Source organism: Maniola jurtina, chromosome 7, assembly GCF_905333055.1.
Source record: "Maniola jurtina chromosome 7, ilManJurt1.1, whole genome shotgun sequence".
NCBI classification, from domain to species: domain Eukaryota; kingdom Metazoa; phylum Arthropoda; class Insecta; order Lepidoptera; family Nymphalidae; genus Maniola; species Maniola jurtina.
In genome coordinates this window covers 4723581-4747041 of record NC_060035.1, presented here as the reverse complement: position 1 = coordinate 4747041, position 23461 = coordinate 4723581, and the positions used below count along the sequence as shown (strand labels likewise).

The window sequence follows — 23461 nt, the reverse complement described above, 5'->3', positions numbered from 1 at the left end:
CCGGTCATTTGACTGCCCGTATGCGCCGAGCCTTACACAAATTGCTTCATCAAATCATTAGGTAGACCTAATATGCTTCTTTTATTAACTATTTATTACAAAATTAAGTACCAAAGTCTAAGTATGTGTGTAAGATTTACAACTGAGCCTGAAAGTAAGAGTCCTTAAGCCGAAGATTTATGGGATGAAACTAATGGGATACGTTTGGAACCGTAAACAGCACTCACACACACTACATTTACTATTATTATCATCATCATGATCAATCTATTAATGGTTCACTATACTGAACACGAGTATCCCCTCAGGAGGTATGGTCATAGTCTATTATGCTGAACAAGTGCAGATTGGCAGACTTCACACACCTTTGAGAATTTATTTGAATTGCTTAAAACGCACTTAGCTCCGAAAAGTTAGAGATGCGTGTCCGGAATCAAACCCCGGACCCCCGACTAGCAGGCTGATGTCTTAACTACTAGACTATAGCTGCTTTTATAGAACTATCATTACTATTATAGAACTATCATTTTAAAATCTATCGAAATTACTGGTTGCCTTTTGTTCAAATATTTGGTACAATTTAGGTTAAAAGCACAAAAGGCCTTCGTTCAATTAATATATTAATTAATTAAATATTTTAACACATATAACGGCGGTTAAATGCAAATTTAAAATTTGGGAGAGCCGCATTGTCTACTGGCGACCGCGAAATTCGCAATTTTCGATACGTTGCCAAACGTTTTATAAAAGTAGCCACCTACCGCAATTGTAGTCCAATTTGTGAAAGCCATCAATACTAATTAATTTAATTTGATGAAAGCTTTCCGCTTATTATAAAATAGGCGACAGGCGGGCTTTGTACTAGTCAATACTAATAATACCAGATTTATTATATTCTATTAGGTCCCAATATACTTAGGTATCAATTTTATTGCTGGACAGGATACAGTTTTTTTCTATCATACTTTTGGTAATTAGGTAATTATTATTTATCTGAGTGGATCTCATCAGGACTAAGGACGTTCCTAACTAGTTCTTGGATCTAAGGGGATCAAAACTTTGAGAAGATGTCTTCAATAAGTATGAGTTTATTTGTAGTTAGAGGCCCCTAAGGAACATTTCTGCAAAATTAATTAATCGCGCCCGCTTCGTTCGAAACGAAACACTAAATTTTATATTTTCTGTTCGTTTGTAACATAGTATGGATTAATTATACAAAACTTCTAAAAAATTTTTGTATAAAAATTTGCCCTCACCAGGCCTCTATAAAATCCACAAAAATAAAGAAACCAAGAGCCTCAATCTATGATACCGCACCGGGTCTCCCACGGGGTTCAGCCGGTGAATCTCCCATTAATATATTATTATTTACATATAATTCTCAAGAACAACATGAATGAATATAAGCTATTATCGTTCAGTAATTTGATTAAAACAGTTTATTATGACTTCAGTAGGTTATCGCTGCGTGCAGTTACTCCAATTAGAATATTATTATTATATCTATGGCAATTGACACCAAAACTTGTGTATTAACTATAATAACTAAGTATAAATGTTTTTAACAAATAAAATGAGAGGATTTTTAGTTTTTCACAAAAATAGCAATAACAATACGTTCAAGTACAATAAAAGCCTACAAAGTCACAAAAATATATGTGTAGAAAGCCTACCTACGAAAAGCCGTATACGAAAATTTTGTGACCGCTTTTTACCTTAATAAATTACTCTGGAGTAGGTATACACCGTTTCAGGTTTTTATTTTCAATAACACGAATGAGTGTGTGAAATGTTATTGTTCGGATCGAATTCATCCTCTTTCGACATAGGTGAACGTGACTGGTTGAAAATGCTATACTAGACAATGTACGTAACTTCATCCATGTGGATTTCAGTTTCTTAAAAATCCAGTTGGAATTCTTTGGTTTTGCGGGCTACAAAGTAGTCTTTGTCCATGTCTCAACTTTCAGTCTTCAGAATGCAAGCTATCTCTGTACCTACCAAGAAGATTATAATCAAAACTTTTTTTTGCAACGCAAAATTTTTTTTTCTTTCTTTCTTTCTTTCAACTTCGTCCATGTGGATTTAGGTTTTTTAATCCCGTGGGAACTCTTTGCTTTTCCAGGACTAAAAGTAGCTTATGTCCTCGTATGGATTATAGAAGGTAGGGATGTGGTGTAATATCTGTTGTGTTGAGTTTCTTGCTGGTTCTTCTCGGTAGGAAAGGCATTCCGAATCAGTGGTAGATGCATTGGTGATTCCAAAGTACTTATAAAAGTTTATTTGAATAAAAAAAATCTATTCTGTTCTATTCTTCCCGGTAACATGGAGACTTTTCAAAATAATTCTGTTTAACCCAAAAAAATAAAAATCCACTTCCCTACTTTCAATTTACATATACTACTTCTATTACAATGTTTTTATAGTTGTTAGAGCTACACAATACAGCGATGCGTGTAAAAAGCTATTTGTTCAGGATCGAGTTCACCCCTTTTTAGAGAAACGTGACCGGCTCAGTTTTATCCCATAAAATCAGGTGGGTCGGCGGCCATAATATATATTTGTTCTCTTCGTTAATAGCTAGGCTATTTTGAAATACGAGTACAGTTCTCTGTATGATCCCCAAAAAATGTGCGTTCAGAAAATCGTACTAATGTATTTCAATTGTTTCCTCTTAGATAGTTTTCTATTGAGTCACAATTTACTAACCCAAATTTTAACAAAGCTAACTTTCATTGATGGAAAAGAAAAGCGTTGGGCAAAAACTTCTTACACGCATTATTTTTTGATGAACTTCTTGATCCCATGAGGTTTATTTGGTTGTCAGTGTTAGCTCCATAATTTCACTAGTCACTATCCGCTCGCAGGCATCTCCGCATACCTTATATACCTTTAGGTACGTCCACATTACGTATGTATTGTAATCTTATTCCTTGTTAAATTTTGTCTTTCAAAAAGAGTATCTGTTGAGTTTCTTGCCTAGTATCTGCTATTAGAACCGGTACAGTGTGGTAGTAGAGTCCTGACATATCATAAGAAGCAAAAGTTGTTCTACATAAATTAAATAGATACATTTCATTCCATCGACCAATAAAAATGTGCTAGTTTAAGTGATGTTTAAAAAATTATACATAGGAATTATACATTAAAATAATTTCAATTAAAGTTTTTAATAGTAAATTAAATATAGATAAGTAGCACACGCGTGGAAAGTGTAAAACCTATCTGTACGAGATCCAGCTTAAGCCTTTTATAGAAACGTGACTGAATCAGTTTTATTCCACATTATCAGGTGGGTGAGTGATCTAATTCTTTTTGCGCTCCTCGTTAATGGTCGCAACGTTTGAACAACTTATTTCTCTTTATCGTTTATCTCCACCTACGTATTGTTCAACTGAGGGAAACCATTTTATTTTTTTAACAATGCTTTACCTACTTATGCAATCATCACACTAATATTATAAAGGCGAAAGTTTGTATGTGTGTGTGTGTGTGTGTGTGTGTGTGTGTGTATGTTTGTTACTCCTTCACGCAAAAACTACTGGACGGATTGGGCTGAAATTTAGAATGGACATAGATTATACCCTGGATTAGCACATAGGCTACTTTTTATCCCGGAAAATCAAAGAGTTCCCACGGGAATTTTAAAAAACTACATTCACGCGAACGAAGTTGCGGGTATCAGCTAGTTTTTATATAAAGCAGAGAGAGGTATTGAAATTTTTTTTTCATTCAATATCTCTCTCTGCTGAGAGATCCCTTTTCAATTAATCACGTAATTTTCTTTAATAATAATGCGCTGAGAACCTTCAAAATATAACTCGGCTATGAGATGTAGATTTCGATTCTTAGATTTTTACAATTTTGTCAGATGTTAGTAATAATAACCACGGAGGAAACCAAAAGGTCAAATTCTAACCTCTAAAGTCCTTTATCCAGTTACCGACTTGCTTAGCAATCTCAATCGATTGATATGCGTTGTCAGTAGTAAACCACACAGAAATTATTCAATATCCAATAGAGGTACACGAAAATCAAAACATTGCAATCAGATCAGTGAGCATTAAGAAAAGCCAGAGTCACATTTTCAGAATAAAAATTTCGGAGAGCATTGAAGATATTAACTATTTTAATATTGTAGCCTTTAAAAAATTTGATTACCTTGATAATATGATCAGAACTATAGTACTTATTGAAAATATACACCGTATTATTCTTATATGGGTATCTTTTTTTCCTACTGTGTTTCTTTTACTTTTCTAAGTGTTTTCTTTTTCTTTTTAGATTTTGAAAGAAATTCACTTTGATTATTCACTCACCCAAAGTCAATTCGATGAGTTAATTAAAAATTTTGTTTTACTTAATTAAAATTTCATGGAAAATTTCCGTGAAGCGATTTTATTATATCCGTTCGTTTATCCCGCGCCAATTTTTATTTGACTCAATTGTTTTTGTACCTATACAGAGTTCAATTTGTATTAATCTGTTGGTACTCTGTAGTATCGTAATTCAACTGTTACGCATGAGTGCTCACCGAACATGACATTTGCTGGATGGACCACAAGTCATTGATGCAATTGCAATGCAATTCCATTTGAATCGTGTATTTTCGTATTTATAATACTAAAAGAATTTTGCAGCTATGTTTATATACCATGTTTGAGTTGACTATTCAGTTATCCATTCCATACTAATATTATAAATGCGAAAGTGTGTCTTGTCTGTCTATCTGCTACCTTTTCAACAGTATAACCGATTCTCACGAAAGGTACAGAGTTAGCTCATATCCCGGGGACGGACATAGGCTACTTTTTATCTCGGAAAATCGAAGAGTTCCCACGGGATTCCTAAAGACCTAGTCGTTTAACCGATTTGTACGAAAGATACCGAGGTAGCTTCAGGTAATTGACATACCTACACAACATTGGAAACTTTTTATCCCGGAAAATCAACAATTCTCATGGGATCTTTAAAAACCTAAAACCACGTGGACGAAGTCGCGGGTATCCTCTAGTTTATTATAACAATGTTAGACACGTTCGTCGGCAACCGATAGAGGTTTGCTTCTGGACATAATTTTTTTTATAGAGACTTCCACATTAAGTATGCTGTATTGCGCCAACTGAATCGACGCCTACCTGTTACTCTAATGTCGATGCAGACACGCACCCCTTTCAATAATAATCCACCCTTTCTATTTATCTATACTAGGACAGCTTACTGCCCGTATACTTGATGTCTGGAACTCCGGAAACCGGATCTTCCTATAGGACGTAGCTCTAGCTTATAAGCGGGTGAAGCAAGAAAAGTCTCAATGTTTTATATTTTTATTTTCAAAATAAAACTCGGTATTCGTAAATGAAATTAAGGAATCGCCGCTGCTGTTATTAAAGTAAATTCTTCAGTACAAAATACCAGAGGAGAAGAACTTTTTAAAAAGATTTTTTTATAATTTCTTTCGTTTTCGTGCAGATTTTTTATTTTATAGCTTCCGAGTATTAGCTTTATTTTTAAATGGTTATCTTTCGTATTTCACGATAAAATTTGTTTACACAGGAACGCGCCTACACGAGGAAGATGTTTCAGCTTTGATGGCATCACAGGCTGCTCTGCAGCGCCTTGTACCAGGGTTTCGGTTCAATCTCGGCTTCAGTGCCAAGTACTACCACCACGGCACCTCCCTAGAGAACAGAGGCGACGATGCGCTTCTAAAGAATCGGCAACATTTTAACTGGTAAGTATCAATAAAAGAAAAATATTACAAAATGTGGACGTACTTATCTTTGACCTAATAGTGTTCACGATATCGCCGTCTGCTTATTACTTAACTCTGACCTTTACAATCTTTTAGGAGATAAACCAGCAAATAATAGGTATAAATCACAAATAATTTCAATTTGTGGTGACTTGTGATGATATCCAGACCTAACGTCCAGTGTGAGTAGGTCAGTCATCCATTTATCCTTTAGGCCAACCTTGCTTTCGAAACTAGGCCATACCACATGCTAGGATAGAATGCGCCTTGTCCAAGTTTACATCGAAAAGTCTTCTTTGAATCAACTACGAAATTCAGAATAGTTATAGAAGTACTACACATCAAAAACGTTGCCAACTAAAGAAACCGGACACACATCTGTGACCTGTGTTAGGTTAGTTACTACGGCCAAGTCTCCCACCAGACAAAACCTAAGTCGTTTTAGAAATAACAAATTCCCAAATTGACTTGGCCGGTAATCACTAATAGGCCGGCAATAGTGCCGTAAAGCCAATTTTAATAAATTAATCTATTTTTTTATTGCGTAGGTTTTGCCACATGTGGAACCATCAGCAACCGCATCTATACAGCAACGTGTCCCAACTCGAAGCGGAAATGATGTTGAACAAACAGTTCGCCCTTGAACACGGCATTCCTACGAACTCGTGCTACTCGGTATCGCCGCATCACTCCGGCGTATATCCCGTACACGAACCGCTCTATGAAGCCTGGAGAAAAGTTTGGGATCTCAGAGTTACGAGTACTGAGGAATACCCCCACCTGCGGCCAGCGAGGCAAGTTTGGTTTTCTGTTTTGTAACATCCATCTATACAACTTTAGGGTCATTCCAGCTCTATGAGGACATGATGTTGAACAAACAGTTCGCCCTTGAATAAAAATTTGGGATGAGTACTGAGAAATACCCCCATTTGCGACCAGCGAGGTAAGTTTGGCTATATATTTTGTAACCTCATTTTTGTAGCATATGATCCCAACATTTAAACAAGCAATTTACCTTGGGACTCTCCAGATATCTAATCAAATTTCATAACTGATTAAGTATCAAATTTTGGTGATGCCTAAGGCTCAAAAATCCCAAACGAACCGAAAAACTGATTGACAATTTTATTGAAATTAATTTATACTTACAAGTATTCTAACATATTTGGGATATCGAAACCTATCTCAACTTTTTTGTGCAAATACCTAAATCATCAAAATTATTATATGTCTGGGATGTAGCCTTGGGAAATCTAAAGTATTAGATCGGACCATCGGTATTTCGGTTAGCAATATGTTTGAGTTGGCGAGACCATTTTTCAAAATTATCTTCGTGATCTCAGACCACATAAGAAAAAGCTGAAACCCGATCTCGTTTTTATGAAAAAAATGTTGAGACAATTTTGTGCTAGGTTCCATTGAATTTTAATACGATGAAAGGCTATGTTACTCAATATTACAATAGTCAGTTCGAACATCGTTAAAGATTCCTTTCCGGTTTTAAACTTAGTTGCTTCAATTCTCTTGCCAACGGTTCGAATTTCGAAGTTCCGTTTTACTGTCAAAACTACCCAATCAAAGACGAATACCTTCAAATAGTTTCTTAATTTTCGCATCGTGATTGGCTATTTCAGAGTCAGTTTTGTTTCCAATTTGCGATCTGTAGAAATAGAGATTAGAGATCCGACCATCACGCATAGTGCGAAATGCAGAACCAGAACTATAGACCTTTGGCAGAGATTCGCCCTATGGACTAAGAGCCAGCGCGTGCCAGGCCGTTGTTTTATAAAAGTTGATACGCAGATAAACTTTCAGCTTTTAAAAAATAACGAAAGTCTGGCACGCGCTGGCTCTCACTCTATTATAGAGATGTTAGGTAAGCAAAATCAAAAGTAAAGTCGTAGATTATTCAGGAGCGAATAGGCAGCACAGCACATTATTGGGCATTGTTACTGGCACCGTGTTGCGGTTTCCGAACTGCTGTAGACCGCAGCGATGCGTTGCGGCGACGTCTCACTATGCATTGTACACGCATTTCCGTCCTGATATTGCAGATGCTCCACCAAATCGCCTAACTGAATACCTAAGTATGCTTGATTGATTTTTGATACTATTTACTTAAATTTTTAAATTTCTGCTAAAAAACTACCGGGATTGTCGTGGACAGAATCCAGAAAAGTTTCAGATTATTAGAAGGTGCAGTCTCGTAATATTGGTACTGACTAATTGGTGTACAATGTATATTGTACCTATATTCAAGGAAACTAGTCCTTTTTATTGATCAGTAAATAGGCGCTGGCAATACTTTGACTTTGTATGTTCGGGTGTGCAATAATCTAGTATAACATGATCTTTATATTAATATAACTCTGGATAGGTCTAATAAGAGTAACTTAATATAATATGTTAACTTGTAAACATTAAGTTACAAACTTACGTCTTTTTAATCAAACGACAGGGGCGCTGTTTTTACGCCTGATTTATGACGTTCGCTTCCCTAGTAGGTAATAATATAATAATCTCTCCAGCAGAACCTATCTATCTCCTACTCATACATGGTCCATTTTTTCGTCCAAGTACAACCGCAAAAAAGAAACCTAAGTAATTGTTAATTACACAAAGTAAATATGTATATCGTGGTCTGGTTTTTGTATGTCCCTACATGTCCACGCATTTGTTAAATTCTAGTCGGGACGCCAGTGCTGTTTGTTTACTTTGCTATTTAAATGAATGAAAATGCAAGCTGAATTTAAATCGGAGAAGAACAAGTTTTAGCCGGACAAGCTTTGTGCGAATTAAAATTTTGCATATTTTAATCCTTTATTTTTTTAAACTTAATTGTTCTAAGTACTTCTAATTTTGTTGGCCTAAAAGGAATATGTCAAACCTAATTAAATTAAAATTGAAATATAAAATTCGAGCATGTGTGAATATTGACCTAAATTATTAGGTAAATAACTAGCTTGTGATATTGTTTGCATGAAATTCGTGTTTTGCCGCGAGACTAAGAAATTTTCACGTCGTAATTTATCTTGGTCCGTGTCCCGAAAGCAGGCTATCTCTGTGCTTATCAAGATCATTTAAGCAGTTAGGCTGTAGGCAAAATGTGTATGTGGTACTGTGTTCATATGCACTAAGGAACCGCCATCTTAAAAATATTATTTTTTCTATCAGATTACGCCGTGGTTTCCGTCATCGCGGAGTGATGGTGCTGCCGCGTCAAACTTGCGGACTGTTCACTCACACTCTGCTTTTGGAGCGGTACCCGGGCGGCCGACAGCGTCTAGACAGATCCATCCAGGGTGGGGAGTTGTTCCAGACCCTAATAAACAACCCTGTAAGTAGAATACGACTAATCCAAAAAAGTGTTTCAATCGCAAAACTATGTGAACACAAATTGGGCACGATCAGTCAGATTAAATACGAACTAGTACGTTAAATGCAGTGAATAAATAAATAAATAAAAATATATTTTTTTCAATTAGACTTTTCGAAGCACTTTTGGATCGTCAAATGCATCTACCACTGGTTCGGAATGCCTTTCCTACCGAGAAGAAACTCGGCGGTTGCTCTTTTCAAAGATTTGATATACAATATTATGTCTTGTATAATTTTCAATTGTATAGATTTTTTGAACTTGTGTAAAGGTAAATCCAAAATTGATGTTAAAATGACAATTACACTCAATATAACAATGGCATCAATTATAATTTGAGATTGTAGCAATGATTCAGATGCAGCTTTTTCGCAATCGACTAGCTTCTTTTGACTGGGTCAAGGCCTTAAAACGCTATTTACATTAACTGTGCCGGGGAAGACGACAACGAAGAATAGGAATGCTGTTTGCGTTGCCACTTGCACTGATGTTATAGAACAAAAAAAAATCCGGAACGTGATTTACTTTTGAAATTATACAAATATAATTACTAGATATCGGCTAATATCCAATTTGGGCTAAGACAGCCCAATTAGGTAATATAGTATAATAAGTAGAGCCTTAAGTTGTTTTTTTTTTTAATTTAGGCATAAAAATAGTGCTTAAATTCTAGCACGTTAGCGGAAACCCTAATCCAGTACTTCGTTATAACATAACCCATCCAGTGTGGCAAGGTATAGTAATGACACTAAATCCTGCGGTCATTGGCACTCGAAATTGTGGTTAGCGAATTTGTGCTTGCACTACCCTGTGGAGTGTAGGTACTTGGACTATGTTTCTAATTTCTGCAAGCGTTTTATAAAGTGTTTGCTAGGCATCTGTTGGGTTAGTACGATCTTACAAAACTCAAAAACGTTGATGGGTTTCGTCACACACATCAAAGTAAAAAGGACCCAATAGTCCAGTCAATGAGGCCTTCTTATTTTGAGTTGATAAAATGAAACCAACGTTCGTTCAATTTCCTAAAACTTTGAACCTATTTTCGATTTTTTTCAGATGTTAAAAAGATATAGTGCAAAAAGTCATTTTTGTATCTCTTTCGTTGTGGAGATATTGTGCAAACTTGTACTAACCTTCTCTTAGTGTACGAAATGGAATAATGATCGATTCCTTGACAAATAACTGAGTTGCACGAACTATATAGCTCGCTCGCTTTTAAAGCAACATAGTTCGTATCCGTTTCCTGGAAATTCCAATTACGGAAACGAGCTCTCCCAAATTGGCTCTGGTCTAGGTGTTTCTTTTAATAGATAGAAGGCTTGAGGTAGTTACTGCACTTTAGCAATGCCTTGCCTGTGAAGCGACTTCAAATCTATACATGTCCAAAGGGCTTAAAAGTTTAAGGGTAGCATAGTAAAATCTGAACAGCTATTATGTTCAAATCTACTATTCTATTGGCGTACCTATTTCTGTTAAAAGATTTACATTTAGCTAGGTTACGGGAAACGTGAATGTACTTAATATTAAATCAATGTAGAAGCATGAAATTTTCTATAGGAAACAAAATTGCTGATGCAAACTGATGAACTTTCACATAAAATTACTTGGCTATTTTAATTAATATCCTTTATTAGTGCGCACATGGTGCTCAAAAAAAAATTTCAAAAGAAAAATAAAACCGACTTCAAAACCACAAACACTAAAAAGTAAAAAATAACTTTTGTTTAGCTACACTTGTAATGTACCTAGGTATGAAGTCGAGTGAAGCTCTTTGCTTTGACAATTTGATCTTATCCATTGAGGACTTCTGTTCTGCATCTTCGAAGATATTCATCAGATCTTCACCAAATTTATATGGGACCACCTGCACAGTATACCCTTTCAAACAGAAAAAAAAATCCAAATCGGTCCAGGGGTCTTTGAGTAATCGGGGAACATACCTACATAAAAAATAAAAAAAGATTCTGACGTATTGAGAACCTCCTCCTTTTTCGGAAGTCGGTTAAAAAAACATTGGATGGTACTGAGATGTTAATTGTATCAATATAATTTTTTTTAATACATAATTCATATAATAAGAACGTTTGAAAACTCGTTTTGTAGTCACAATTATTGTTCACAAGTTTATGCTTGCAAGTTGGTGATTGAACTAAGTTTCCGCTAGTAATATGCTATAGTGAGTCCGTTGCTGGTTAATAACTTTGTAAGTGGGATTTACTGCCGACCGCTTGCACTGGAAATTGACGTAAACGAGTGTTGTACTGAAATATTCAAATAAATTCTTATTTGCACTGTTTTGAAATTGATTATTTTTTGCATATTAATCAGATTAATTTAAACCCAAAATATATTTCATTCAAGAAAGTAATTCTTTAAAAAACTACCATGAATCTTTCCAATGAGGGTTCCTAATTTTACACCACTACTTAGGCGAGAGGTTCACCGGCCCATAAAAGTTCCTTTATACATAAACGATTTGATGCTGGATTTGGTGTCTGGACCTGACGTCTCATTCGTCCGCCATTTCTATGAACCCTCATTGGGACCCTCACTAAAATTAATTTTTATATCTAGATCAACGTGTTCATGACGCACATGTCAAACTACGGCAACGACCGCCTGGCGCTGTACACGTTCGAGTCCGTGGTGAAGTTCCTGCGATGTTGGACCAACGTGCGCCTGGCGTCCGCGCCGCCGCTCGCGCTCGCCGAGAAGTACTTCCAACTGCGACCTGATGAGCTGAATCCACTATGGGGGGTGAGTATACCATATTGATAAGTGTCTACACCTACAGGCTTGGACATGATAGCGGCACGGCACGTGCACGATTTGTAGTACAAGAAACTGTATGAAGCAAGTCATACTCTAGCAGCGAACCCTTCTTGGCATGAGCGAGTGCGCCGCCGCTCGCACATAGTCATATTTTACGATAATACCTATAATAATTTGATTTATTATTGTTGGAATGGCCAATGACAAATAGAATGATAAGAATTTATATTTAGACTGATTATATATCGAATTACTTACCTACTTTTTATAGTTTTCTTGATTTTTGTATATTGTAAAACTTTTGCAAAATCTTAGTCCAATATCATTTAAATGCATACACCAGTTTAATAGTTTTAGACTATTCCAGATTTCAGAATATCGGATTGTGTTATACAGAGCTGTACTACAAAGCATGTCCACGCACTAGACGCGGGTAACAATGGGAACGCTTGTCCATTGTTGAACCTCGGGCTCGAGAGCTTTGTGAATGAATATTCAGGGGCATCTAGCGGCGGGGCGTTTCGATAAGTCTTTATAGTGACACTGAATGCCGTGTTTTGTTTTCGACACAATAAACCGTTCCAGGTGTAAAGCCTGCTCGGATCATTTTCACGAGAAATGTTAGAAATAAAATATTGAAAGTATCAACCGAATTTTACCGTCCACTGAATAGCAGATTTAAAATATCATCCCCTGTTTTTCGACTGGTAAATCCAGGCCTTCTAGTGAAAGTAGAAAAAAATTAACGGAGATTTTATTACTTACTATAAAATGATTTTTATTTATGTGAATTGTGCTTCTTACTACTTCCTTCACCACTACTTTTGTAGGTTTTAGCCTCAACTAGAATTGCTTTCATTTAATTGTATCCTGTACTTCCTCTTCTACTTTTTTCCTAACAATTTTCCGTATGTTTATGATCCTGGAGTTCGCGATAGGTAGGTACTTACTGCGCCTGCTTCCAATCCAATAATTTTATCCTGTTCATGTAAAAAGAAAATATTTTTTTGGGCTCAATGTATAAATAATATTTTAGTTTATTCATCGAAGCATATATTAATCCACCCGCTGATTCAATTTGCAGAATTGATTCCCATGCTGGCTTCTGTCATACTCATATTTAGTATAAATATACGTACCGAGCGTGCAAAATACAAGGCCTACTCAATTCTATATGAATGAATATGTAACGAATAATCCACTCAAACGAATATATTATTTTTATAAAGGCGTGAATACTTTTTAACGAAACAAAAATTTACTTGTATTTTGTTACTTTTTAAATATTGTAACTTCCAATATGAAAATAATGCGGAATGCCTCGGTCACATGATGTCCTATAAATTACTCTAGAAATGTTATTCCAGTGCTTGACAAGAATATAACTACACTGGATTAGATATAGTGCAACGGATTGGAATTAAACTGTTCATTCATCTACATTATTCCAATAGCAATGCTGCGATAGATTGGATCTCGGAACTGAAATGTTAATGAAAGAATGTGAACCCGATACGACATAATTTTTTTTTTCTTTGAACAGAATCCATGCGACGACATCCGACATAGAAAAATTTGGTCGAAGAGCAAATGGTGCGACACATATGACACCTTACCGAAGATCCTCGTAATAGGACCGCAAAAAACTGGCAGCACAGCTCTGTACACCTTTCTGGCCATGCATCCTAATCTGGTACCCAATCTGCCGAGCCCGACTACTTACGAAGAGCTGCAGTTCTTCAATAACAACAACTATTTGAAAGGATTGGACTGGTAAGTTTTTATTATGCACTTCTGCTTTACTGCATCGTGAGATAAGTATTTTCCTGAAAACAAACAACACACAACAACAAACAAGCAAACGCTGTTTTATATTTACAAATACTATTTATATTGCGTTTATTTTTGTGTCGTCGGGTTCGCCTGTTGTGTTCTGTTGTTATTATTGTAGTGAAAAAGTGTTGCACATTCACGACATAGCCAGCTAGAACACAGAATGTTTCATGGTACAATCACTTAATCCTCACTTCTTCACAGTCTTAGTGTGACTTTGTTAAAAATTTGACACATGGCTTCGCCAGTAGACCATAGGTTCCCGTAGTCAACATAAACAGGATCGCTTTTGAAAAATAAAAGTCAACCTTTGCTATTTGAAGCTAAATGTGTCAGAACTTTTTACTCGACACTCATTTTTCATGTTCAGGAGGATTTTTTTCCGGAGTAATCTTCGGAACCACTGCCAGCACCTATTTGAAAACTCTTTCATCATTTGTAATGTACAATTACATCAGATGAACATGGGATAGGTAATAATTGTTCAAACCGTGCGAAGTCAAGCGGCCCGATAGTTTATCGTATAGACGGACAGATGGATTAGATGACACTATAAGGTTCTTTGTTTTACTACGGAACCATTAAAAATTGGGTGCAGATCCTTTTTCAGAAAGTAACATAGTGTAACATAGTAGCCGTCGTAACACTAGTTTGGGGCACCTCAATAAACGCCGCGCTCCGTAATTCGCCCGAGTCTCTCCACCATTTCTCAACACATAATAAAGATAAATAACCTGATTTATGTTACGTGCAGGTTGACTATGAGGGTCGTGAATAAAATATGAAATTCTCAAGTACTCTCACGGTGCTACACGCCTTGAACCTTATTAGTAAAAGCTGCTACTTTGACACGTATGGACGATAAAAATTGTTACATACTTATGTTAAAAAAAATTGTACTTCTCGCGTTGTTTCCTGAGTTTTTATATCTCTTGATTAAATTCTTCTTCACAAAAGCCTTGAATCTTATTAGTACGAGCTGGTTGTTTGACACGTATTAACGATATGAATGGTTACATAGTTATATAATTATTTTTTTTACTTCTTGCTTTTTCCCTCAATTTTTGTATCTCTATTAAATTCTTCTTCACCTACGTTTTTTATAATAAATTTTCAACTGATAAATCGCACAGATTCCGTACCAATAAAATTTACAATGTAATCTCTATTTCCTCGTCATAATATTAATAGGAAGACATTGTTAGCTAGTTAATTTTATATTTATTAATTTTACTAGCAAAGACAATATTAAAAATAGTGTTAGTAATTGAAGGAAACTGTAAGTGAAGTCCTCTAAACTTGGATTTAAACACAACCCGCGCGAGTAAACGTTTCTATTATTGGCAAAAGCTGTTGAATATGTATTTATAAAATTCCGACGATATCTAATTGCTCGTAAGTATCCAGTTAAATCAATTATTGTATTTCTATTATATAAAATGTCTGGATCTTTCTACCTAAATAAAATAGATTAAATTCAGTCGCTACCAAACTTTCAAACTGTAACAGGTTTGGTGCAAGTTCATTTGCTGCTTCTGGAATATCTGGCTCCGAAGTGATCGAAATCGAATGCCAGTTGTAAAAGAGCGAAACTATTGTAATGTAAATGTTGGATCCCAATTCAATCCCCGCTGTATTTATTTATACTATATTGTTTAGGCACCTATTTGTTTGACTATTCCGCTCTGAATACGCTAGAAAACACATTTACTTCAACAATGTACAAATGTTATGATGAAATGGATTTTACTGTGAACACATTCACTGTATCTTTTTTTTGTATAACGTAGATTTAGATAAAAAAATTCCCGTGAAAGCTACTTATAGCTGTGTTCAATGGCTCTTCCCGTCCTCATTGCAATAAACAATTGTATCAACGGCTCCTAAAGACTGATAACAGACCGCCATATTATTTTGAAGCATGCTCATAGATGTCGGCCTACCCAAACGTACGTAAATACCGCGCTTGTATCTATAAAGTCTGAGCATGAGATCTATAGAGCGCACTTTGAATTTGCTCAGACTAAAGACACGGTTAAAACGAAATAGCGCTTCAGTCTAAGCAAAACTTAAGTCTAAGCAAAACTTAAGTCTAAGCAAAGTTAAAGCGCGCTCTATAGATTTCAACCTGAGACGCTTCGTGCATGGGGTGTTACCCATCAACTGTACGAATTTATCTTCACTTTTTAAAATATGAATGTATGAGCTGAACCTATCTGGAGATTTATAATATCTTTGCTTTGTATGCATATATATCTACACGTTTCCATTAACTCTTACAACGAAATGATTATATTGTACCCGTATGTATTCACACGGGACAAAGTCCGGATTAGGACATCACGTAGAGGCTTCATGAGAGATTTGATCTAAATTATGAGATTGATACAAACAACAACTAGATTTTATATTTTACTGCATCAATAAGTTACACTGTAAGATTATCCCTAGTGGCACTAGAAACAATTTTCTAGCCAAACTTCACTAGATTTATTATTTTTATGACCAAAAATCACGTCTTATTTATAAAGCCATAAATATTTTGTACACAAAATCCTTAAATGATATGAATATTATTATTAATGTCAGACGATAATATATTAATATGGTATGGAATAGATACGAGTACGTAACATTTACGTACTTTGTAACTTTATCACCACCTACGAGTAATAACTTCTTGACAGAAGATGTCATATATATCATTTTGCACGTTTCCTTTCGTGAGTTAACTTCTCCTGAAAGACATGACAAGGCTCTATTTGTTTCAGTCGAATTGATGTATGAACACGGTATCATACCTGCCATTTATTACAAAAGTTACTATCACTTTCACAACCTTTCTTTTGGTGGCTTTTTAGTGCACAGTGGTGTTATATGATTAAAAGGAGGGTGTCCGCGGCTTCGCCCGGTTTTTTTTTTAAATCCTGTAGGAACTCTTTGATTTTCCGAGACAAAAAGTAGCCTATGTCCTTCCCTGGGATGTACCCCAAGTCTGTCTGTACCTTTCATTAAAATAGGTTCATTTTGGAACCTATCGTTGCTATGCTATCGTTGCTATACTACGTTTTCACGGTCCAAAGGTTGGACCGTGAAAACGTAGCAGACAGACAAACAGACAGACAGACACACTTTCGCATTTATAATAGTAGTATGGATTAATTGTTTATTATTATATTATTTATTTCTAAACTAGAGGTATAATAAATTTCTTTAGAGAGTAGTGTATATTCATTAACATTCCCCAATTACATATTTATTAATTAGTCATTACATTTCAATAAAGACCCTTTTTAAAAAAGTCTTATATTTTAAATTTTAGACGTAGATTACTGAAGTATAAGCAGCTACATCTCAGTTAATTTTTCATAATAATTTAATTAAGTAAACTTAAAACTAAAGCTACGAGGTTATTGGTTAAAACATATCGATGGTTAAAACTAGGGATGGCGCTTCCAATATCAATTTTATTTTATCATTATACTAGCCGATGCCCGCGACTTCGCCCGCGTGGATTTAGGTTTTTTGAAATCTCGTGGGAACTCTTTGATTTTCCGGGAGAAAAAGTAGCCTATGTGCTAATCCAGGGTATTATCTATCTCCATTCCAAATTTCAGCCAAGTCCAGTAGTTTTTGCGTGAAGGAGTAACAAACATACACACATACACACACACACACACGCGCACACACACACATACAAACTTTCGCCTTTATAATATTAGTGTGATTTTTATTTATTTTATATCTAATTTTAACGGCAGTGCCACTTACACTAACTAGATGATTAATGATAAATTATTTTACAAACGTAAAACAAATGACACAATAAAGGATTTTGAATTTTGAATGTTTTGAGAGCACTGAATAACCATGTTCATTCAAAGCTATCCGCGTACCTCAGTAACTCCCGAACCAATGATATCCACCCATCATTGAGTAAATCCCATTGACCATTATTATCCAAGAGCGCGTTGAAGGAAGCCAATGAACGCGGTATTGGGCAACAGTATTTTTATTTATTTGATTTTATAATAATAATAAATATAATTAATAAATATATATTTTTTATTTAGATGAAGTGGTACCACGAAAAGTTTATGCTTTCGTAGATTATTATTTAATTTAGGTACACGTAAACGACACAGTTGGTCATGGAAATCTGGGGCATCGACATCTCGCAAAATTCGGCACATGATGTTTAGTTGGTCGCAAGTCCGTCTGACCCCTTAAGGAGTTAAAACCCAAGCAACCTAAGAGGAATTTGGTTGGTTATAGAAAAGTGTAATATCTATAGCAACGTTTATCAATGGTTAAAACTAACGTGGTTAGTACTAAGAAAACCGCTAGTAGGTACAAAGACAAGGTAATATATACAAGTGTAAATTAAAAATTTATAACACCCCCGACGATCCAAAGTATTTGAGTTTTCCAAAACATCATTTTCAAATAAATAATTATGTATTTAGGCAACGTCCATCTTGACAGCTTGACATTTGTCAATTGACATAATATTATGAACCTAACGGTTATCTAACCTTCTTTTCTATAGAAAACTAGAAAAGAGCTGATAACTCTTAAACGGCTGAACCAATTTTTTTAGATTATAGCTAAGAACACTCTCGATGAAGCCACCTTTCAAACAAAAAAAACTAAATTAAAATCGGTTCATTCGTTTAGGCGCTACGATGCCACAGACAGATACACAGACACACAGATACACACGTCAAACTTATAACACCCCTCTTTTTGGGTCGGGGGTTAAAAAGAAACAAAAGGACGGGAAAGCGAACAAATAAAATAACCTTGGGTAATAATTAAATGTAGGTAAGTACCAAATTTTCAGTCGGCGCCAGTCAATAAATGATCCCATTAAGAAAAACTTCAACGTTTTTATACAATAAAAAAGAATTATTAAAATCGGTCCAGTTACTCTGTAAAAAGTTAAGCTTGGTCAGACATTAAAAAATACGAGTCGACTTGAATTCTCCTTCGTTTTTCGTCAATTAATAAATATTAAAGAATTTCTACCTACATGTTTTAATAGCGAGTAGTTAAAGCTCCCTCACCTCTCTTCGTGTGGTGCCAGCTTGGCAAGGACAAAGTGAGCGGTTGTATTTTCTGCACGCAACATTGTGACAGGCGTCCCGAATCAAATGTCCCCCATCGATCCGCGCTGCTACGACACTTAGTGCTTGTAAATAAAACGACGCTCATAAAACAGTTTTATTGTTACCGCTAAAATACTTTTTGAATTTCCCAGACGAATGTTTGATGAAGCCTCTAAATGTTCGTACCGCTTTTGTTCTTAAGCAGTTTTGTTTTAAAATATTCCGTCTGCAGTAATAGACTTTTATGCCCTTTATTTAACGACTTTACTTTGAAAAGGAAAGAAAATATGAATGTCGCTTTTTGTACGAGCGGCAATGAAAATATAAACTGAACTCATTACTCGCTTTTTGAATTAAAACTCGTTTCAGTTCGTACCATTGATTATTATGCGAGTACATGCAAGAACAGTATACACTCCCTGGATGGATGGGTTTACAATATAGCTACAAAGAGATTCGGAATAGACTGTAGGTTTGTGCTGTGGAATATTAAAAGTAATGTTTTTCAGAGTTATCATCCCAGAATTATCATTTTTCAGAGTAAATAATAAACCCATTTTCACAAAGTACGAGCTACTCATTTCAAATTTTTATGTTCTCTTATATACTTGTATGTTTATGTTAGAACTAGCTGATACCCGCGACTTCGTTCGCGTGAATGTAGGTTTTTTAAAATTCCCGTGGGAACTGTTTGATTTTCCGGGATAAAAAGTAGCCTATGTGTTAATCTAGGGTATAATCTATTGCCATTCTAAATTTCAGCCCAATCCGTCCAGTAGTTTTTGCGTGAAGGAGTAACAAACATACACACACACACACACATACACACACACACACACACACACACACACACACACACACACACACACACACACACACACACACACACACACACACACACACACACACACACACACACACACATACACACACACACACACATACAAACTTTCTCCTTTATAATATTAGTGTGATTAGCTGACTTGGCCGAGTTGGTCCGACTTCGTTCGACTGGAATTCCCAAAAATACTGAAACATGTTTTTTTCATTTTTATCAAATAGCTCAATTACCAATATTCATGAGTATAATTAGAAAAATGATGGAGTTCAATAACAACTTTCATCCTCTATTTAACTCGGGATGGAAATAGGGACATAGGGATGGAATTTTCAAAAATCCTTTAGCCTGCAGCCTACGTCATAAAAGGAATAAAATGTTAATTAACATTTCACTTGAAAAAATAAATTTTGAATGAAATTCTCTAAAGTCTAAATAATACCCTGACGAAAGCTATCATCTTATTGAACCAATCATCCAAATGTCCTCGACAGTTTGATAAATTGGACCTCAGATGCTGATACACTAGAAACTTGGATTATTACTTTGAGATATTAAATACGCCCCAGGACTATTCCAGTTCAATGCTTTTGCTTTTGCGATTTCCATACGGCTAAATATACACCTACCGCATTTGGCATTTTGCGGTTCATGTTCATGATTCAAGTTTCCTATACAAATAAACAAAGTGCTTATCTGTGACTATTTATATACCTTACAAGATACCTATGTCCAACTGTAGACCTCTATGGATTTATAATGGTGATAATTGTTGGTAATGATAGTTATTTAAATGTTATCAAAATCTAAACAGAGGTTTTATATCCGACTATCTGTCTTTTCAGGTTAATCTTTCGCAGGCAGATAGAAGATTATCTAAAAAAAACGGCTTCCCAAGATCTTTATTAAACTATTGCGCATAAAATATAGTATTTAATTAAAAATATGTTTGACTAACTTAATATACCTACCCGCGACTACGGACGCACCCTTATTTTACCCCATTAGGTGTTGAATTTTCAAAAATCCTTAGCAGATGTTTACGTCATAGCTACCTGCACGTCTTTTAGCCCAGTCCTTCCAGTAGTTTAACCTGATAGATAGATCAGTCAGTCAGTCATATTTTCCTTATGTATAAATTTAGATTTGAGGTTTATATTTATTGAACAACTATATATTTGCTGACAGGTACTTGAGCTTCTTCCCGCCTAAGCAAAGCAACAGCACACAGTTGACATTCGAGAAATCGGCAACGTACTTCGATGGCGACTTGGTACCGCGACGCGCACATGCGCTCCTGCCGAATGCGAAGATCATCGCCATCCTCATCTCTCCCTCCAAAAGGTAAAAGCAAAGTACTTGTCTTTATTCTTTGTATGATTAAGTTTCAGATTATGTGTTCAAACATCGCAAACCAGACAGATATAACAATTGAAAATTAAAATCCTTTTTCATCAGTCAATCAATTATTTTGTAAAAGGTATATAAAGTGTTTGATCTCGAACAATCAATTTACAATATATTAATATAGACAAACATAATATGGCTAGATTGATCTAGCCATATGTTTGTCTATAACTGGCTGTTCTATTTTTAAAATGTTCTAATTTCAAATTTTCCACCAATCATACTTTTTTGACTAAGGATTTTCGCTTAAAAACATCTTTTTTGCACAATTCTTTGCTTCAAATTGAAACAAATTCTCATTTAATTCACCGCTATCTGACTTATCTACGAGATTTAAAAATATTGACGCGACTTTTTAACCAACTGAGGCAAAGCCAAAAGGAAGGGTTACGATTAAACTATAATCTTAAAGCAACAATCAGTAATTACTACAGAATCTTTGATATCCACATTCTACAAAAGCATACACAAAATGAAAATCTACTGAGAGAAAAACCGTTTTCATAAAGCTGTTGGAAATCAAAAGACGCGGTTTAAATACTTAATTCTCGTTTTCCTCCGGTAATTCAGGTTCAAGTAAATAGCAACATAAATATCAGAGCTAACCGCGCTAGTATGAAAAAACTCATTTGAGGGAAAACAGTAGGAAATTAGTAGCGTGCCGTGGCAAGGTTAATTTGGTCTTACTGTATCACTCCCTAAACAGCCAATTAATGCTGCCCCAACCAATGGCTTCGCTCCATATTTCTCTTGAGACTATTTTCTTGGTCTGTTTATATGAAAACTTCACTGACTTTGCCCGTTATAGACTATTATTGTATCTACGTTATTTTTGCGATGTATATAGTAAGAAGTAGTTAGTAATTTATGCAGGTGTCAGTTTAATGTTCAAGTTTACCTTTCCACTAAGCATGTGCGAAGATGACGCGTAGCAAAGGATTCACGGCTAAGTACTGAAGTGTCTCTTAGGTAAGCGTTCCAAACGCTTAATGACTTTACTTTTCGTTATTTACGATTTAGATAAATATCGTAAATTTCAAAAAACTGATACTCAGCGTTTAGAATGCTCTTACGGCCGAAATTAATAATAATAATTAATTAATCCTATCTGTCTTTAATCTGTTTATGTAATCTACTAGAAACTAGATGAAGAAAGAATTCTTTAGATTAATTTACGTAAGAACTTCTATTATATGAAGCCATTCTAAATATTTGTGCGATTCAAATTAATTAAATTTTGTTAGTTTTGAAGTTAGAATGTATCGATATTCGATAGGTTCTGCGAGCTCTCGGCGCTCCATTCCATTAATACTATTGGAAGCATATTCGAATAATATTATTTCATATTCAATTACGAAATAACTTTGGTCTTTCTGAAGGTTATTATTGATGAAATATTATGCTCACGAAATAAATATAGAACAAGACGTCATTTGTCACATAGAAAAAAAAAATATCGCCTATTTAACGCATCCCGAAAAATACCACACAAAAATTTTAAAATCATATTCGAAAGACAATATTAGTCTAACATTTTGAACACGACATATAAACACATTGTACCAAGTTAGTACCAGCACCAAAACATTGTCACAATTTTACGAACAAGCTTTTTCCGATACTAAAACTAAAACAAGTGTTTACAGTGTTGCTTTTAATTAATTAAATTCACTGCACTACATCGAAATGAAATATCGACACATACGCCAGCCGGTGTTATTTAGTTAGTGCTCTCACAAGTTATTGATGTTGTTAGTATGTTAGTTATTGTGGCTAATTCTGTTTTACACAATCTCTAAACTAAACTGAAATGGTAGGTCCAACGTTGAAATCTATACGCGGACTTTGACTTTGATAAGACTTGAGTTTCAGTTAAAACGAGACAAAATGCTAGCGATAGCGCTGTCTCGTTTTAACAGTGTCTTAAGTCTGAGCAAAGTCAAAGTACGCTCTATAGATCTCAGCCTAAATGTACTATTATCCCTTTCATAATACTCCTTGTGGAAAGGAATAAGCACTAGATTTAGACTAATCAATTTTAATTTAGTTTGGAATTTTTGTAGATACAAGAGAAATTTATCGCCAATACTGCAATAGCGAGATTTCGTCGTAACATATCTGAATATCAGAAACTAGCAAACCCCATAAAGATGCACATCTAGTCAACTTATTACCCAAACTACTGCGAGACATTTTGATTACTATATAGCATCGGAACTTTCTGATTGATTTGCAATTAGCTTTATCGAAACAAAACGACAGATTTTTAAAATACCCATACTTACATCGTTGCTTATTTGCCATATCCTTAACAAAATAAAGTATGGCAGTTTTAGTTCCTGTATAATTTCAGTGCCCTAAAAGCGAGAGTG

The 23461-nt window shown here is 35.2% G+C and overlaps 1 protein-coding gene across 2 annotated transcripts in view; it reads left to right on the top strand.

Moving 5' to 3' along the window:
* LOC123866565 (bifunctional heparan sulfate N-deacetylase/N-sulfotransferase) overlaps positions 1-23461 on the top strand; it is a 73337-nt gene that overhangs the window by 31168 nt on the left and 18708 nt on the right. For both annotated transcript variants that reach the window (XM_045908209.1, XM_045908208.1), the window contains exons 6-11: positions 5557-5734; positions 6304-6549; positions 8930-9092; positions 11706-11888; positions 13447-13676; positions 20871-21026. In XM_045908209.1, coding sequence (XP_045764165.1) covers positions 5557-5734; positions 6304-6549; positions 8930-9092; positions 11706-11888; positions 13447-13676; positions 20871-21026 — 1156 coding nt within the window. The remainder of the gene's footprint in view (positions 1-5556; positions 5735-6303; positions 6550-8929; positions 9093-11705; positions 11889-13446; positions 13677-20870; positions 21027-23461) is intronic.